Source organism: Hyla sarda, chromosome 2 (assembly GCF_029499605.1).
Source record: "Hyla sarda isolate aHylSar1 chromosome 2, aHylSar1.hap1, whole genome shotgun sequence".
Lineage (NCBI taxonomy): Eukaryota > Metazoa > Chordata > Amphibia > Anura > Hylidae > Hyla > Hyla sarda.
In genome coordinates, this window is record NC_079190.1 from 142,607,401 (window position 1) to 142,625,804 (window position 18,404).

General features: G+C 39.7%; 1 protein-coding gene across 7 annotated transcripts in view; it reads right to left on the minus strand.

Moving 5' to 3' along the window:
• The window catches only part of KLF12 (KLF transcription factor 12), a 247,079-nt gene that overhangs the window by 63,444 nt on the left and 165,231 nt on the right, over positions 1-18,404 (minus strand). For all 7 annotated transcript variants that reach the window (XM_056555514.1, XM_056555515.1, XM_056555511.1 and 4 more), the window contains one exon: positions 1,072-1,612. In XM_056555514.1, the coding sequence (XP_056411489.1) occupies positions 1,072-1,612 (541 nt within the window). The remainder of the gene's footprint in view (positions 1-1,071; positions 1,613-18,404) is intronic.

Consider the following 18,404-nt stretch of genomic DNA (forward strand, 5'->3'; position numbering starts at 1 on the left):
AAAGACTTGCACTACAGCACTTCTGGGTGTGGGTCCTGTGCATGAGAATGGGACAAAGCGGTGTGCAGAGGAAATAGAAGCATATTACACAGTATTATAACTTTGCATCATGGGCTCCATGACCGAAAGAGAACAAATCCTGGAATACCCCTTTCATGGGTACGTTTACACGTACTTCTTGCTGCGAATTTGCATGGGGGGCAGGGTCTCCATAGACCCCATTGAAATTAATACCGAAAATCTGCTGCAGACAGCCCGCAGAGAGCCTGTCCCTATTCAAACTTGCAGCAAGCAACATGCTGCAAGTTCGCATGCAAATCCGCCTCTGTGAACATAACCCATAAGATTACTAACTAAATGGGAAAACACTGGGGAAAACTACAATATTGGCTAACAACAAACCTAATCGTAGCAACCATTTTCAGACAGCTACTTTACAAATCACTAGTCAGACTGTAGAAGAAATTAGGCATACAGTTTTTGGCACCAGCGCACAATAGTAGACTTATAGGACATGTCCGGTGCTCACTTTTCTTATTGTATCCGTTCCGGGCTGCAAAAAAAAAAGAAAATCAGCTTTCTCTTACCTGCATACGCTCCCCCGGTGCTCCGGTACAGGCGTTCGGTCCCCGGGCTGTATTCTTCTTACTTTCTGTTAGCCCAGCACGTCACAAGGAGCTTCAGCCTATCACTGGCCGAGGCGGGACATCGCTGCGGCCGGTGATAGGCTGAAGCTCCGTGTGACGTGCCGGGCTAACAGGAAGTAAGAAGAATACAGCCTGGGGACCGAACACCTGTACTGAAGCACCGGGGGAGCCTAGGCAGGTAAGAGAAAATTTGTTTTCTTTTATTTTTCAGCCCGGAACGGATAAAATAAGAAAAGTGAGCACCGGACATCTCCTTTAAGTGGTTTCAAAAGCAGGCAACTAAAGTAATAAATAAAATACAGTATCCAGAAAGATTACCAAAATTGTGGTTATTTGGTTTAGAAAAAATAAGGTGTACTATATGCTATAAAGATGAAAATGAAAATAAATGACCCATATAAAAAGCTTGCCCTGTAGTATTTACCTTTAAGATGGCTTCTTCCATCCTCCAACAGAGGGACCACAATGGTAGAATTCATACTCCCTGGTGACCTCACAGCCGTATAAACAACAGGAACAGACTGTACAACCACTGGTATTCTGTGAACATGACTCAGTTTGTTAGACTGCAAGTTCATAGGACTAGAAGGTGGGACAGGGTGAATGATGTGCAAAAACTGCTGTCCACCAACTCCAGATGCTGAAGCCACAAGAGGCCCTGGAGTCAATACTGTTGGCACAGATGCTGTGGACGGTATAGATGTGATGACTGTTGGTGAAGAAGCTGGACGGCTGGATGAAGATGAGGAATTAGAGGAAGGTGAGGCTACTGATGTGGTAATGGAAAGCGGAGAAGAAGATACTCCTCGCGGTGAGGATCTAGCTTTGTTTATTGACAAGTCCACTGGTTCTGTTTGTGCCTGAAAATGGTCAGTTGCTAACAAGTCCTCTGGAGGTTCTGCCTTCACATTGTTGAGGAGGAGAGGGACGGCTTCCATATCCTGATAGCTGTGGACTTTGGGAGACTGTAATTAAGGAAAGAAGAACTATTAAGATTGTTAAAACACAGGCAATGCCCTATAAAACACTGTAAAATCATAATTGCAGACTAAATATAAGCTTATTATTATCATCATATCCCAGTGTTGGTCTTCATGGGAAAAAGTTGTTCTAATAAAAATCTTATTAGCAGTGATTTATACGGCATGTAATTACAGTTACATAACTGTTCTCTCGATGGCCTTTCTGCAGACCTATAAAACGTAAAGGCTTGGAATATGAGCAGTTTAATATGGCAGTTATATACAAAAGCATCTCATTAATAAGAAGCTTCATAATCGTCTGCATTTAATCATTAAAGAAACACAATAAAAACAATATCACAAACCCAATAATATCAGTGGTTTTAATGCACCTACTGTATATAACCAGTATAACCAATAGCCCCGTTGGACCCTTATCCATCCTTTTGCTCAATAATTGCATTCTAGCGGGTCCTAAACTATTTCAAATAAAACCTCCTGCATGGCGGATGGCTCTATGTAAATTCATTTTACACCAAAAAAGTATATACATATAAACTCCAATTGATGTTCAAAGTTTATATTTTTTATTATTATCACATAAAAAATCAAATATGAGGTATAACAGACAAATAACTCCAATGTAGAAACAACAGGGTAACACTACTAATAATAGATAAAATACCATTACATTATAACAAAGGTGAGTGATTATGTGATTATTCTTCAAGCCACCTGAAGAAGGAGCGAAACAGCAGCTGTAGTGGTCCAGGGTCACGCTGATCCATCACAATCATGGGTGGGATGACTTGAGAATGCATCTTGGCTTACAACATAGGATCATATAGATGCGGGCAGCTTTACTAAGGGTCACATATTACTGGATATAGAGTGTTTGCTGGACGGTGCACATGAGATGTGGGTATGATTGATATAGATTGTATTAGCACTCTCCATTTATAGTGTGGCATGTGCACCGTACTTGACCTAGAATAATCACTCACCTTTGTCATAATGTAATGGCATTTTACCTATTATTAGTAGCGTTACCCTGTTATTTCTACATTGGAGTTATTTGTCAACTTACAATGGTCTCAACATACAATAGTTTTAACATACAATGGTCTATTCTGGACCATTGTAACTTGAAACCAGACTCAACATACAATGCTATTGTATCTGCGAAATGTGTCAATGGCTGGAAGAACCGACCAATCAGAATGGATATTCAATGGTAAAACCCCTGTATTCCTAAAGTGCATGCACTGATTGGCTGTCTGGTAGCGCCTCCTACAGTACAGGGAGGTACAACTATTTTTAACCTATGCCACAGTTAGCTGCTCTTTATTAGGACATTGGCCCTCATTTACTATTGTAAACCCGACTTGTTTTGTCTGTTTTTTTGGCGCATCTTTGTCTGCGACACTATGCAACATTTTTTCCCGACGGACCCAATGTGGATTCTCCCAAACCCGAAAAAGGGGTGTAACCCGACATTTCTGAGCTTTCCCACATATTTATAAAGCTTTCCAACCCGAATTTGTTGAATTGTTGTGGATTTTTTCCTGACAACTCAGAGGAGTTGGAAACCAAAACCAACAAAACCCACGTGCGACAAACAGGATGCGACATATTAATAATAAATACCAGGGGAAAAAAGCAGTCGGGTAAGAAAGCAAGCTAGACTTACAACCCGATTTTCTAAGTAAATGAGGGCCATTGTGTGTTCTCTACGGGACCCTGAAGAAGCTCCTGTCCTCTACATAGACCAGTGTTTCTCAACAAGGGTGCCTCCAGCTGTTGCAAAACTACAACTTCCAGCATGCCCGGACAGCCTTCGGCTGTCCGGGCATGCTGGGAGTTGTAGTTTTGCAACAGCTGGAGACACCCTGGTTGGGAAACAGTAAATAAGACAGTAATTTACAGCTCCCACCAGCTCTTTCTTACTTTAATGTGTAAGGATTTGCTTAATCTGTATTAGTTATCTACTTATTTATCTTTAATTCTCACTTTTTCCTATTTTTGGATGACATTTTGGTGGCTTCAGAACCAATTACCAGGTTTCCATAGGGTTATGGTCTCAACATACAATGGTCTCAACATACAATGGTCATCCTGGAACCAATTAATATTGTAACTTGAGGGACTACTGTATCAGATTTTTAATGTGAATAAATTTTTTTGATTTTTAACATCAATTGGAGTTTAGATGTATATAACCAGTGTTGGTCTAAAAGAAATGATCTGCAATGGAATCACTTACCTTAGAATAGTACACAGTGTACAAACTTGTGTGTGTGTGTGTGGGGGGGGGGGGGGGGGGGGTAAATTTGGAGTCTTTCCGGGCTGTGATTTTTCACAGGTTAAAACCCAGAGGACTACTGCCATTAAGTTAGAATTGTATCCAGTCTGGATAATTGACTCTAATGTTCTTCTCCCATCAAGTCTTACCTGTAGATTGGTTATACAGTTTGTGTGGAATTTATCAACACCTTATTATCAAGCACGCCAATATGAATTTGTCTTCTAGACTAAAATTGCCCACAAAACATGTCAGAGGACTGGTAACAGAGTAACTAAGGTGTCACACCCATCATTGTATATACTCCATATAGCAGCTGCAACACTTGGGGGGGGGGGGGGGGGTTAATAAATCTTGATGCACTTTATTTGTGGGGTTTTCTGAACATTTTAGGTATTGACTTTTACTTTACTATGCTTGCTTGCCCATGTATACCCCATGAGTATTGCTGTGCCCCACCCCCCACACCTTTTTGCTCTATGTGTTGCATGTGAGCATACATTAGAGATTTCTACAAGATGTTCTGACTCTACTATCCATTCTCTTTTCAGTTTTACTTTGTGGGTTTTTTCACCATGCTTTATGTCAATTTGTTATGCTATGTCAATTTTTTGTGTATATTTAGTACAGATGTAGTGACTTCATATGATAGTTCTCTGTGGTTTTCCTTTATGGTGTACATGCCTTATTATCAAGATCAAATTTGAAGTCTCTTGGTTACCAAAATTTGCAACATTTGTCATCAATATGCTCCATGTAAATGCTCTTAACAGTACCTCATTTTTAAGTCTATCTGATGCATTTACAGTAAGATTTAGAAGATGTGACTTATAACATTTTTGCACAAGTTCAGATTCAAATTTACTATACAGTCATCCCTCAACTTACAATGGCCTCAACATACACTAGTTTCAACATACAATGGTCTTTTCTGGACCATTGTAACTTGAAACCAGACTCAACATACAATGCTATGGGCAACATGTCAAGGGGTGGAAGAATCGACCACTCAGAATGGACATTTCACTGGTAAAACCCCTGTATTCCTAAAGTGTATGCACTGACTGGTGTCCGGTAGCGGCCCCTACAGTACAGGGAGGTATTACATGTTCTGTAATCTTTATCTGTATTACTGAAGTGCATGCACTGACTGGTGTCTGGTGGTGCCCCCCTACAGTACAGGGAGGTATTACATGTCCTGTACTCTTTACCTGTATTACTGAAGTGCATGCACTGACTGGTGTCTGGTAGCGCCCCCTACAGTACAGGGAGGTATTACATGTTCTGTACTTTTTACCTGTATTATTGAAGTGCATGCACTGACTGGTGTCTGGTGGTGCCCCCCCCCTACAGTACAGGGAGGTATTACATGTTCTGTACTCTTTACCTGTATTACTGAAGTGAATGCACTGACTGGTGTCTGGTGGTGCCCCCCCTACAGTGCAGGGAGGTATTACATGTTCTGTACTCTTTACCTGTGCCAGAGTTAGCTTCTCCTTTGGACATCAGGTGAGGGCGGCTCCATTTCACTTTTTTTTAGGACATTGCGTGTTCTGTACAGGACCCTGAAGAAGCTTCTTTCCTCTACATAGACCAGTGTTTCCCAAAGAGGGTTCCTCCAGCTGTTGCAAAACTACAACTCCCAGCATGCCCGGACAGCCGAAGGCTGTCCGGGCATGCTAGGAGTTGTAGTTTTGCAACAGCTGGAGGCACCCTGGTTGGAAAACACTGAAATAGACAGTGATTTACAGCTCCCATCAGCTCTTTCTTACTTTTATATGTAAAGACTTACTTTATCTGTATTAGTTTTCTACGTATTTATCTTTAATCCTCACTTTTTCATATTTTTGGATGACATTTTGGTGGCTTCAGAACCAATTACCAGGTTCCAATAGAGTTACGGTCTCAATATAAAATGGTTTCAACATACAATGGTTCTCCTGGAACCAATTAATATTGTAACTTGAGGGACCACTGTACATCTTTCTCCATTTTGATATATTTGTTGCACATATTCAAACCATAAATGGCTCTATGCATGCCATGATAAATTTCCTCTAATGTCCATGTCTTCTGGAGTCTTTGTACAGGAGTCCAATTCCAGATTGAGCAGACTCAGCTGAACTTAAACCTTTTTAAATGTGTAATGTCATCTGTTGTCCTCAAGATCGCATGTTGCTGCAAGGGTTATACTTGTTCTCTGTGATGTAAAACACAAGGCATTCTGCATTTAATTATTATTATTATTTTAAATAAGTGTCAAATCTCTTTCAAGGGGACCTGTCAGAAGCTTCATGATGCAGAAGGAAACAGGATCAGGGTACGTTGACACGCGCAGATTTTTTAGCGGGTTTTCCGCTGCGTATTTGAAAGTGGGCGGGCTCTTCTCGGCTCTCCGCAGCCGATTTTCCGCTGCGGAAAATCTGCTGTGGACAGCAGAGAAGAGCCTGCTCACTTTCAGATACGCAGCGGAAAACCCGCTAAAAAATCAGCGTGTGTGAACGTACCCTAAGGCTCCCTTTTCACATCTAGGATACTCTGAAATGATGTGGACTTATATATTTATGTACTGTATAGGGAAAAAAACTGTCAATCAATCCCAGCAAGAAGGGGAGAGGCTGGTTAGAACCACCCAGATAAGTATCTGCCCCAGCTCAGGCCCGTCTTTAAACTATGTTTTCCCCAAAAAAATTTTAGAATTCAGAATAAATCATAGCAGGCTGCAGTGAGAAAACGTATGCCTGTTTACTGCCTAAAGTTTGAACAGCACAAAGATTCTTACAGGATACAAAAGACAGGTCAAAAGACAAAATTGGACCGTTATCTATCTATATATAGATAGATAGATAGATAGATAGATAGATAGAGAGAGAGATATAGAGAGAGACATACCTGCATGCTATATTTATTTCTTTTAAAGGTTATTGAAAAAAAATATCTCAACCAGAATATTTTTAAAGCCCCCAACCCTATACACATTTAGCATAGCCAATCTGCCTGCTACTGCAATGTGAAAACCTTGATAAATCAAACCCTCTTGCTCTACGTAAAATATATGTGTGTGTATATCTACACACTATAAACAAAACACAAATAACTTGTTAAGTTACCATTATTGAAATGCAACATAAAACACACAGTATTCTGCTATATTTGTTGTTTGCTTATAATACATTTAAAATTTCTTGTTTGGTCTCATTGTAGTAAATTGTTCTTCTAAAAAAAATTATAAAATACAATATTAAAATGAAGCAAACAGCCACATCTGAACCCTTTTCTCTTCTCTATTTTTTCATGTGTACCTTATTAGATCCAACATCTGAACAGAACAGCAAAACATTTGTTAACATGTTGTAGTACCAATAAATAACCACTTGATGGAGCTACAACATATTACATTAGATACTAGATGAATTGATGTACATTGCAGTAAAAAAAAAAAAAATCACTATTTCCAGTAGACCAAGCAAACAAATAATGGCAAGAAAATCTCTAAATTACTCTAATCTGTAAAGTAAAATCAAGGAGGTGATTTGCGATTTTATCTCGATTTAAAAAAAAATCTTTATATAAAATAATCACAAATAACAGTGTGAATATATTAGTGTGTGATGTGTCCACATCTTGGCATCCTGGTTGTTATTTTATCCATATGGGCTATGCATTTAGACAGTAAGCAGCCATCTCAAGACAAAGGCTATGTTCCCACCCAAGCCTTTTATTTTCATTAGGACCAATCAAACTTTTTGCCGATTTTTCTTAGGCTGGGTTCACATATATCAGTTGTCCGGCACAGTTTCCCTCTGGTGTGCACCAGATTAATTTATTTAAATTGATTTCAATGGGACAGTTCACAATCATCCGGCGTCTCAATTTTGACGCCAGATGGTTGGACACGCCGGTGAGCACCGGACAGGGGAACACAGCTTGATGCATCCCCCTGTCCGCCGTGCAGAAACAATGGACGCCAAGTCCCATACAACTGATGAAAACTTGTCATCAGTTGTGGCATCAGTTGCATCGAGATCTAGGCTGAGTTCACCTATGCAGAATGCTGGACATATGTGAACCCAACCTTACTTTTCTGGACTACAGTAGATTAAACATAGAATCACACATGGAAATGTCCTACATAGTTTGTCAATAATCCACTGAACTTTGTATGAAGAAAGTACACAGATTTGTGTTGTGAAATAACGGGGGTTGGGGAATGTGCATGCAGCAGCTTAGCCTGGCCACTATGATTACTAAGCTTATAGGTAAAACATTATTTTATAACTTTGCAGTCTTCAGCTAGAAGACAGGTATCATTTGTTTGATCTCTCTATCAGCTATCTGTCCATGTCTACAGCTCTGAGCATTTTATAGAACTGACAGATTCTCTTCAGTTAGCCTATCAAAAGCTTCTAAAAAACCATGATATTGATTTCTGTAATTTTTCAAGCAATTAAAGATAATAGTCAACTTGAACTATATAAACCTCTGACCCCCTGGAATTCAATATTTCAAATTATAATTGAAATAATTAGTTTGTGGGCATTTGCTTAAAAAACTTATTTTGTCCTCGGCAAAGTACATTTCTAAGCAACTTGCTAAAACTATCATTTATTGACATTTGAAAAGGTTTAAAGATGTACTCTGGTGAACATTTATTCTTACCAATATGCCCAGGGTGAATGCATTAAAAAAATAAACCTTTACTTACCTCCAGAGCTCCCCCTGGTGCCTCCAGTATCGCTGTTCTGGTCTCCAGTGCGATCCTCTTCCCTGGTTCCACAGTACACCTCAGCGAATCACTGCCTACAGAAGTCATATTGGACCCGGGCACCAGGAAGAAGACCAGGGCCTTGGCTCAATATGTCATTTTGTTGCTCAGCCTGTCACTGGCAAAGGTGGGACACTGCTGCAACCAGCAATCCACTGAGCTGCACTGTGACGTATTAAGCACCAGAAACAGGAAGCTTGCGCATATTGGTAAAAAATAAATAAAAATAAAAGATTTTAACCAGAGTAGCCCTTTAATGGCTTCAATGCTGCCCTGGTAACAAGCACAGATTTTGTGATCGGAGCCCATTTAGTGAGCCTCCATAAGGGCCAATCAGATGTGCAGCTGGGCGGCACTAATGATCACTGGATGGTTCGTGTGACCCTTTATATTCATAATTGTCAGCCGCAAATCACCTGTTTACACAGAACCATGTGCGGACGATTCCAATAATTTATAAGGACCATGGGGGAGATTTATTAAAAACTGTGTTGAGGAAGAGTGGTGCAGTTTCCCATGGCAACCAGAGTGCTTCTTTCATTTTTAACCTGTTAAGGACCAAGGGCGTACCTGTACGCCCTGAGTACGTTCCCGTTCTATAACACGGGGCCACAGCGTCGAAAGTGAAACTAAACTACCCCCGGCTAGCTCAGGGGGCTGTTCGGGACCGCCGCGGTGAAATCGCGGCATCCCGGATAACAGTAGGACACGAGGGTCCCCTTACCTGCCTCCTGGTCTCAGATTGCCAAATAGCTGCTCAGTGCCTGAGATCCAGGCATGAGCAGTCAAGTGGCAGAATCATCGATCAATGGTTTCCTATGAGAAATCATTGATCAATGTAAAGTATCAGGGGTAAGAAACTGACAATTTTAAATGTATAAATTTTCCTGCATGTAGTTATGATTTTTCTAGAAGTACCACAAAATTAACCGATATAAGTAGGGTATCATTTTAATCGTATGGACCCACAGAATAAAGATAAGGTGTCATTCTTACCGAAAAATGTGCTGCGTAGAAACAGAAGCTCCCAAAAGTTACAAAATTGTGTTTTTTCTTCAATTTTGTCCCACAAATTTTTTTTTCTCCGTTTCGTCGTAGATTTTTGGGTAAAATGACTGATGTCATTACAAAGTAGAATTGGTGATGCAAAAAATAAGCCATCATATGGATTTTTAGGTGCAAATTTGAAAGCGTTATGATTTTTTAAAGGTAAGGAGGAAAAAATGTAAGTGCAAAAACGGAAAATGCCCTGGTCCTTAAGGGGTTAAAGAGACCTGTGAAAAATGAAAGAAGCCATCTGATTGGTTGACATCGGCAACTGCACCACTATTCCTCCACACAGGTTTTGATAAATCTCCCCCCCATGGGTGTACCTGTAAGCCCTGGTCCCGGTACCACAGTTTGAAGCGCGTTCACAACCTGAGCATGCTTCATACCCAGTGGGACCCGACTGCTATAAGCAGCCAGGACCCACGGTTAATGCCTGGCATCGCCCATCGTGCCAATGTCTAGCATCAACCCTTTAGAAACCGCAATCATCTTTGATCTTTAGGTGTCTAAAGGATCTAATATTGCCGGTAGCTCTGTGGAGCTGATCGGGACATCCGCGGTGAAATCGCAGGTCCCAATTAGCTCAGTGGACAGCGGGAGGGCCCTTACCTGTCTCCTCTGTCCGATCGGTCCTCTGATGCTCTAGCCAGCTATGGCTGGCTAAAGCAGCAGAGCACCGATAACACTGATCAATGCTGAGCCAAAGCCCAGCATTGAACAGTGTATGCAATCGCAAGATTGCATGTTATAGCACCCTTTGGAGACAAAAAAAAAAGTTTATAAAATGAACCCCTTCCCTAATAAAAGTTTGAATCACCCCCTTTACCCATTTTTTTTTTTTTATAAAACTGTGAAATAGAAAATAAACATATGTGGTACTGCCGCGTGCGTAAATGTCCAAACTATTAAAATATAATGTTAATTAAATTGCACTGTCAATGACGTACACGTAAAAAAAGTCCAAAGTCCAAAATTGTGCATTTTTGGTCTCTTCAGATACCATTAAAAAATGTATAAAAAGATAAAAAGCTATTAAAAGTCCAATCAAAATAAAAATGGTACCATTGAAAACTAGAGGTCAGAATATGACAATTTTCAGCATACTAATTTTGGTGCATGCAGTTTACATTTTTAAAGTAGTAAAATAAAATAAAACCTATATAAGTTGGGTAACCTTGTAATCGTATGGACCTACAGAATAAAGCTATGGTATCATTTGTAACAGAAAAGTACACTGTGTAGAAACAGAAGCCCCCAAAATTTCCAAAATGGGGTCACATGTGGAGGGGTCCACTGTTCTGGCACCAAGGGGGCTTTTGTAAACGCACATGACCCGCGACTTCTGTTACCAACCAAATTCTCTCTCCAAAAGCCCAATGGCGCTCCTATTCTGAGCATTGTAGTGTGCCCGTAGAGCAGTTTACATCCATATTTGGGGTATTTCCATACTCAGAAGAAATAGTGCTACAAATTTGGGGGGGCTTTTTTTTCCTATTACCCCTTATAAAAATGAAAACTTTGGGGTAACACCAGCATTTTAGTGAAAAAAAAATCAAATTTTTCATTATCACGTCCAAATTTAGTGAAAAATTTTCAAACATCTGTGGGGTGTTAAGGCTCACTGTACCCCTTGTTAAGTGCCTTGAGGGGTGTAGCTTCCAAAATAGTATGCCATGTGTTTTTTTTTTTTTTTGCTGTTATTTAACCATAGGGGCTTCCTAAATGTGACATGCCCCCAAAAAAACATTTCAGCAAAATTTGCTCTCCACAATCCCATTGTCGCTCCTTTCTTTATGAGCCCCCGGATGTGCACCCACAGAGCACTTTACATCCACATGAGGTATTTCCTTACTCGAGAGAAATTGGGTTACACATTTTGGGGGGCCATTTCTCCTTTTACCCCTTGTAAAAATAAAAAAAATGGGTCTACAAAAACAAGTTAGTGTAAAATTTAAAGATTTAGAATTTTCTCCTTCACTTTGCTGCTATTCCTGTGAAAAACCTAAAGGGTTAAAACACTTTCAGAATATCATTTTGAACACTTTGAGGGGGTATTTCTCACAGAAAGGTCTCTCAAATCCACTTCAAACTGAACTGGTCGCTGAAAGATTCTGACTTAGAAATTTTCATTAAAATTTTGAAAATTGCTGCTAAAATTTGAAGCCCTTTAATCTCTTCAAAAAGTTAAAAAATGTCAACTTTATGATGCCAACATAAAGTAGACATATTGTGTACGTGAATCAATACATCATTTATTTGTTCTGTCCATTTTCCTTATAAGCAGAGGGTTTCAAAGTTTTTAAAAAAATGCTACATTTTTAAATTTTTCATGAAATTTGGGAATTTTTCACCAAGAAATGATGCAAGTATAGCCAAAAATTTACCACTAAAATAAAGTAGAATATGTCACGAAAAAAAATCTTGGAATCAAATTCATAAGTTAAAGCATCCAAGAGAACTTTTTTTTATATATCAACTGGCTCCAGAAAGTTAAACAGATTTGTAAATTACTTCTATTAAAAAATATTAATCCTTTCAGTACTTATGAGCTGTTGAAGTTGAGTTGTTCTTTTCTGTCTAAGTGCTCTCTAATGACACGTGTCTCGGGAACCGTCCAGTTTAGAAGTGAATCCCCATAGCAAACCTCTTCTACTCTGTGCAGTTCCCGAGACAAGCAGAGATGTCAGCAGAGAGCACTGTTGCCAGACAGAAAACAACAACTCAACTTCAGCAGCTGATAATTATTGAAAGGATTAAGATTTTTTAATAGAACTCATATACAAATCAGTTTAACTTTCTGGAGCCAGTTGATATAAAACATTTTTTTTCCTGGAATACCCCTTTAAGGGGTTAAATGGTTGAACAAAAGATCTAATCTTTTACATGGGCCAACTATCAGAAAATAAACATTCCTAGGGATTTGCTTAATAATCGACTTGTGTAAAAGGCACTTAAGTGTATGGAAACTTAAGACTGCAATGTATGGTGTTAAGTGTTAAAACATATCTATACAACATCAGCTAAATTCACAGAAATAAATGTCCCCTGGCTTGTTCTGTGCAGGAATTGCTTAGCCATAATTTCCAGCTATTTCCAGAACGCGTGAAATCCTACTTAGAAATGGAATAGCTTGATATCCTAACAGTGAAGAGACAACCGGGAATATTAAAAAAATAAATAAATCACAAAACAGCGGCCATTCCTTTAGCCTGTTAGTAGAGTGTGTTTATTACCTACAGGCAGCAGAAGCAGCTATGTTTTATGTCCATGAAGGTGAAGGCCATCATTTCATTAGGAATTTGTTGTACAACACAAACTCTGGGAGTGAAATATCCCAGAGCTTATATGAAGGTCAAAAAGGTCACTGTCTGAAACCTGCTTCCTGCCATCTTAGGCCATTTTCATGCAGCTGTAACATGGCCGCATTTTAGACTTTTTATTATAGCAGCAACACCCAGATCTCAATTGAGCACCTCGCCATTATACAGTATCTCACATAGGTGAGTACATCCCTCACATTTTTGTTAATATTTTATTATACCTATTTATGTGATAACACTGAAGAAATGCGCTCTTCTACAATGGAAAGTAGTGAGTGCACAGCCTGTATAACAGTGTTTAATGTTGTGTCCCCTCAAAATAACTCCGCACACAGCCATTAATGTCTAAACCTTGGTAACAAAAGTCAGTACACCCCTGAGTGGAAATGGCCAAATTAGGCCCAATTTGCCATTTTTCCTCCCTGATGTCACGTGACTCGTTAGTGTTACAAGGTCTCGAGTATTAAAGGGGTATTCCAAGAATTTTTTAAATTTTTAAAAAAATTTTATGCTACAGGGGCTGTAAAGTTAGTGTAGTTCATCATATAGTGTCTGCACCTTTGTGTAACGGTTTTCTCAACATTATGTGATTTTCACCCAAATATTTATTTTTAACAGCATACAAAATGACTGTTCCCAGGTTGCAATGCAGCCGAGACCTGACTCACTAGTCAGCTGATGACAGAAAGCCTTTCTCCTTCAATGGGTGGAGCGATTGCTTGGTGGGAGAGATCAATCTGCAACTAATGCAACAGCTGTAGGCACCCTGATTGAAAACCACAGGTCTTTTGAATGGATGCAGCTCATTTATGTTTCAATGGGTATTTGTAGGCAAAAGAAGAAAACTCAAAAAGGAAATAACTGTTCACAAAAAGCTAGCCACAGTATTATGGTAACCTCACAACATAGCCATTTAGCTCCAAGACAAGTGCAGATCCTTCCTAAGCATGTCCATTACTGTCTGCCAGGTATGTACTAAAATCCCCTTATGATGGATAACCCCTTTAATGAGGAGCAGGTGTCTTAAATTTGGTGTTTCTGCTCTAACACTCTCTAACACTGGTAACTCAAAGTTTAACACGACACCTCATGGCAAAGAACTCTCTGAAGATCTGCAAAAAAGAACTGTTGTTCTACATAAAGATGGCCTGAACTTTAAGAAAATTGCCATAACTCTAAAACTGAGCTACAGTACGGTGAGCAAGTCTATACAGCTGTTTCACAGGACAGGTTCCACCCAAAACATGCCTCCCCATGGTCTACCACACTGCATCAAACTGGTCTGCATGGCTGTCATCCTAGAAGGAAGCCAGTCTTATAGATGAAGCACAAGAAAGCCTGCAAATAGCCTGCTGAAGACAAGCAGACAAAGGACAATTACTGGAACCATGTCCTGTGGTGTGATGAGACCAAGATAAAATGATTTGGTTCAGATGATGTCAAGTGTTGTGTATGGTAGCAACCAGGTAAGGTGTACAAACACAAGTGTGTCTTGCCTACAGTCAAACATGGTGGTGGGAATGTCTTGATCTGGGGTTGCATGAGTGCTGGGGCACTGGGGAGCTACAGTTCATTGAGTGAACCATTAATGCCAACATGTACTGTGACATACTGAAGCGATACGCTCCCTTTAGAGACTGGGCCACAACATGATAACAACCCCAAACACATTCAAGACGACCACTGTCTTGCTAAAGAAGATAAAGGAAAAGATGATGGACTGGCCAAGCATGTCCCCAGGCCAAAAGCTTATTAAGTATCTGTGGGGCATCCTCAAAACGGCAGATGGGGAAGCACAAGGTCTTTACCATTCAGCAGCTCTGTGATGGTAGTGGAATAGGATTCCAGTGGCAACCTGTGAAGCTTGGGTCCAATCTGTACATTTCCACTTAGGGTGTACTTACTTGTGTTGCCAAGGTTCAAACATTAATGGTTGCATGTTAAATTATTTTGAGGGGACCCAACATTAACCCATTAAGGACCAGGCCCATTGTGGCCTTAAGGACCAGACCAATTTTATTTTTGCATTTCCGTTTTTTCCTCCTCGCCTTCTAAAAATCATAACTCTTTTATATTTCCATCCACAGACCCATATGAGGGCTTGTTTTTTGCGTCACCAATTGTACTTTGTAATGACATCACTTATTTTACCATAAAATGTTCGGCGCACACAAATATTATTTATATGGGAAAATTGAAAAGAAAACCGCAAATTAGCAAATGTTGGAAGGTTTTGTTTTCACACAGTACACTTTATGGTATAAATGACATGTTTATTCTATGGGTCAATAGGATTAAAATGGTACCCATGTTATATGCTTTTCTATAATTGTAGCGTTTAAAAAAAAAACTCAAACCATTTTAACAAAATTAGTATGTTTGAAATTGCCCTATTTTGACCACCTATAACTTTCTCATTTTTCCGTATATGGGGCGGTATGAGGGCTCATTTTTTGTGCCATGATCTGTAGTTTTTATCAGTATGACTTTTGCATAGGTTTTACTTTTTATAAATTTTCCATTTAAAAATTTGTAAAACATTTTTGGAATAAAATGTGACAAAAAGCAGAAATTTGGGACTTTTTAAAAAATGTTTACGTTTACGCCGTTCCCCGTACAGGATAATTAACAATATATTTTAATAGTTCAGACTTTTACACACGCGAGAATACCAAATATGTGCATTAATAATTTTTTTACGCTTTTTGGGGGGTAAAATGGGAAAAACTGACGTTTTACCTTTTTATTGGGGGAGGGGTTTTTTCCCATTGTTTTATATTTTTTTATTTTACATTTTTTTGCTTTTTTTTTACACTTTAAAAGTCCCCATAGGAGACGATTTATAGCAATCATTTGATTGCTAATACTGTTCAGTGCTATGCATAGGGCATAGCACTGATCAGTGTTAACGGAGATCTTCTGCTCTGGTCTACTCGATCTCAGACCAGAGCAGAAGACCCCGCTGGACGATCGAATCCCCGCGGCAGCGCTGCGGGCGATCCGTTCATCCATTTAACCCCTTAACGACGAAGGACGTATATTTACGTCCTCCGTTGGCTCCCGCGATATGCCGCGGAGTCACGTCATATCGGGTCGGTCCCGGCAGCCATCAACGGCCGGGACCCGTGGCTAATACAGGACATCACCGATCGCTGTGATGCCCTGTATTAACCCTTCAGACGCGATCAAAGCTGACCACCGCGTATGAAGCGAAAGTGAAAGTATCCCGGCTGCTCAGTCGGGCTGTTCGGGACAGCCATGGTGAAATCGCGGCGTCCCGAACAGCTTACAGGACACCGGGAGGGCCCTTACCTGCCTCCTCAGTGTCAGATCGGCAAATGACTGCTCCGTGCCTGAGATCCAGGCAGGAGCAGTCAAGCGCCGATAACACTGATCACAGGCGTGTTTATACACGCCAGTGATCTGTGTAAAAGATCAGTGTGTGCAGTGTTATAGGTCCCTATGGGAGCTATAACATTGCAAAGAAAAGTTTTAAAAAAGTGTTAATAAAGATCATTTAACCCCTTCCCTAATAAAAGTTTGAATCACCCCCTTTTCCCATAAAAAAAAATAAAACAGTGTAATAAAAATTAAAATAAACATATGTGGTATCGCCGCCTGCGTAAATGTCTGAACTATAAAAAAATTTCATTAATTAAACCGTACGCTCAATGGCGTACACGTAAAAAAAATTCCAAAGTCCAAAAAAGCGTATTTTTGGTCACTTTTTATACCAATCAAAAATGAATAAAAAGTGATTAAAAAGTTTGATCTAAACAAAAATGGTACCGATAAAAACTTCAGATCAGGGAGCAAAAAATTAGCCCACATATCCCCCTGTACGTTGAAAAATAAAAAAGTTATAGGGGTCAGAAGAGGACATTTTTAAACGTATACATTTTCCTGCATGTAGTTATGATTTCTTCCAGAAGTACGACAGAATGAAACCTATAGGGTACCATTTTAACCATATGGACCTACAGAATAATGATAAGGTGTCATTTTGACCAAAATATGCACTGCGTAGAAACGGAAGCCCCCAAAAGTTACAAAATGGCGTTTTTTCTTCGATTTTGTCGCACAATGATTTTTTTTTCCGTTTCGCCGTGGATTTTTGGGTAAAATGACTAATGTCACTGCAAAGTAGAATTGGTGTCGCAAAAAATAAGCCATAATATGGATTTTTAGGTGGAAAATGAAAAGGGTTATGATTTTTAAAAGGTAAGGAGGAAAAAACGAAAATGCAAAAGCTAAAAAAAACCTGCATCCTTAAGGGGTTAAAGTAGCGCAGTGCCGCAGATGCCGTGATCTGTATTGATCACGGCATCTGAGGGGTTAATGGCGGACATCCGCGCAATCGCAGCCGGGACCTGCCGCGCATGACGCGAGCACCGTTCCAGTGCTCGCGATCATGGCGGAGCGTAAATGTACGTCATGGTGCTTTAAGTACCACGGCACCATGACATACATTTACGTCCATTGTCGTTAAAGGATTAAACACTGTTATACAGGCTGTGCACTCACTACTTCACAATGTAGAGTTTCATTTCTTCAGTATTGTCACATGAATAGATAAAATAAATATTTACAAAAATGTAAGGGGTGGACTTATGTGAGATACTGTATATACTACAGAACCAAACCAATTTCAGCTCTATTGCAGTTATTCTGAAGCATTAATTCTAACATGTTAAATGTGATCGTAACAGAAAACTACAGTATTAAAATTTGTAAAATTGTTCTTAGCTGGCTATCTTGGACTATAGACACTTTTTTCTTAGTCAAAAAAGGGGGTGTGGTCTCAGCAAAAGAGATGTGACCCCTGTAATGAGGCCATGGCTTAAAAGGGCACTATCACTTGTTAAAACTTTTGATATTACAGCGCATGTAATTAAAAGAACACTTGTAATGTATTGCATTAAAAAATATTATTTATGTTTTAAAACTGACATTATTCTTTACACCTCTAGTGGATAAGATTTCATTCCTGTCCCACTCGCAATGCCTTTTGTCTTGGCCAAATGATGACCCTAGACAAAATACCAGATGGGCGGATGGCACAAGGAGGCCTCTGAGTACACTCCCTTCTCAATCAGCCTGCTGAAAATGAGCGTTGGGAGCCAGGATTCACCAGACTAGATTTGCCTGTCTAGTCTATGATTACCCTGTCTTAAAATTTAACCGTTTTAGTAAAGCTGGGCCTTTGAGGGCACTTTCATTGGTGCTAACAGTAAGGATGAATTGTTAATCAGCTTCGACAGAAAAGCAACTAATCTTATTCATTGGCATTTACATTTGAAAGGATGGCTAAACAAATCAGTCAAAAAATACCAGCCAAACAGTCCACCTACGTTCACC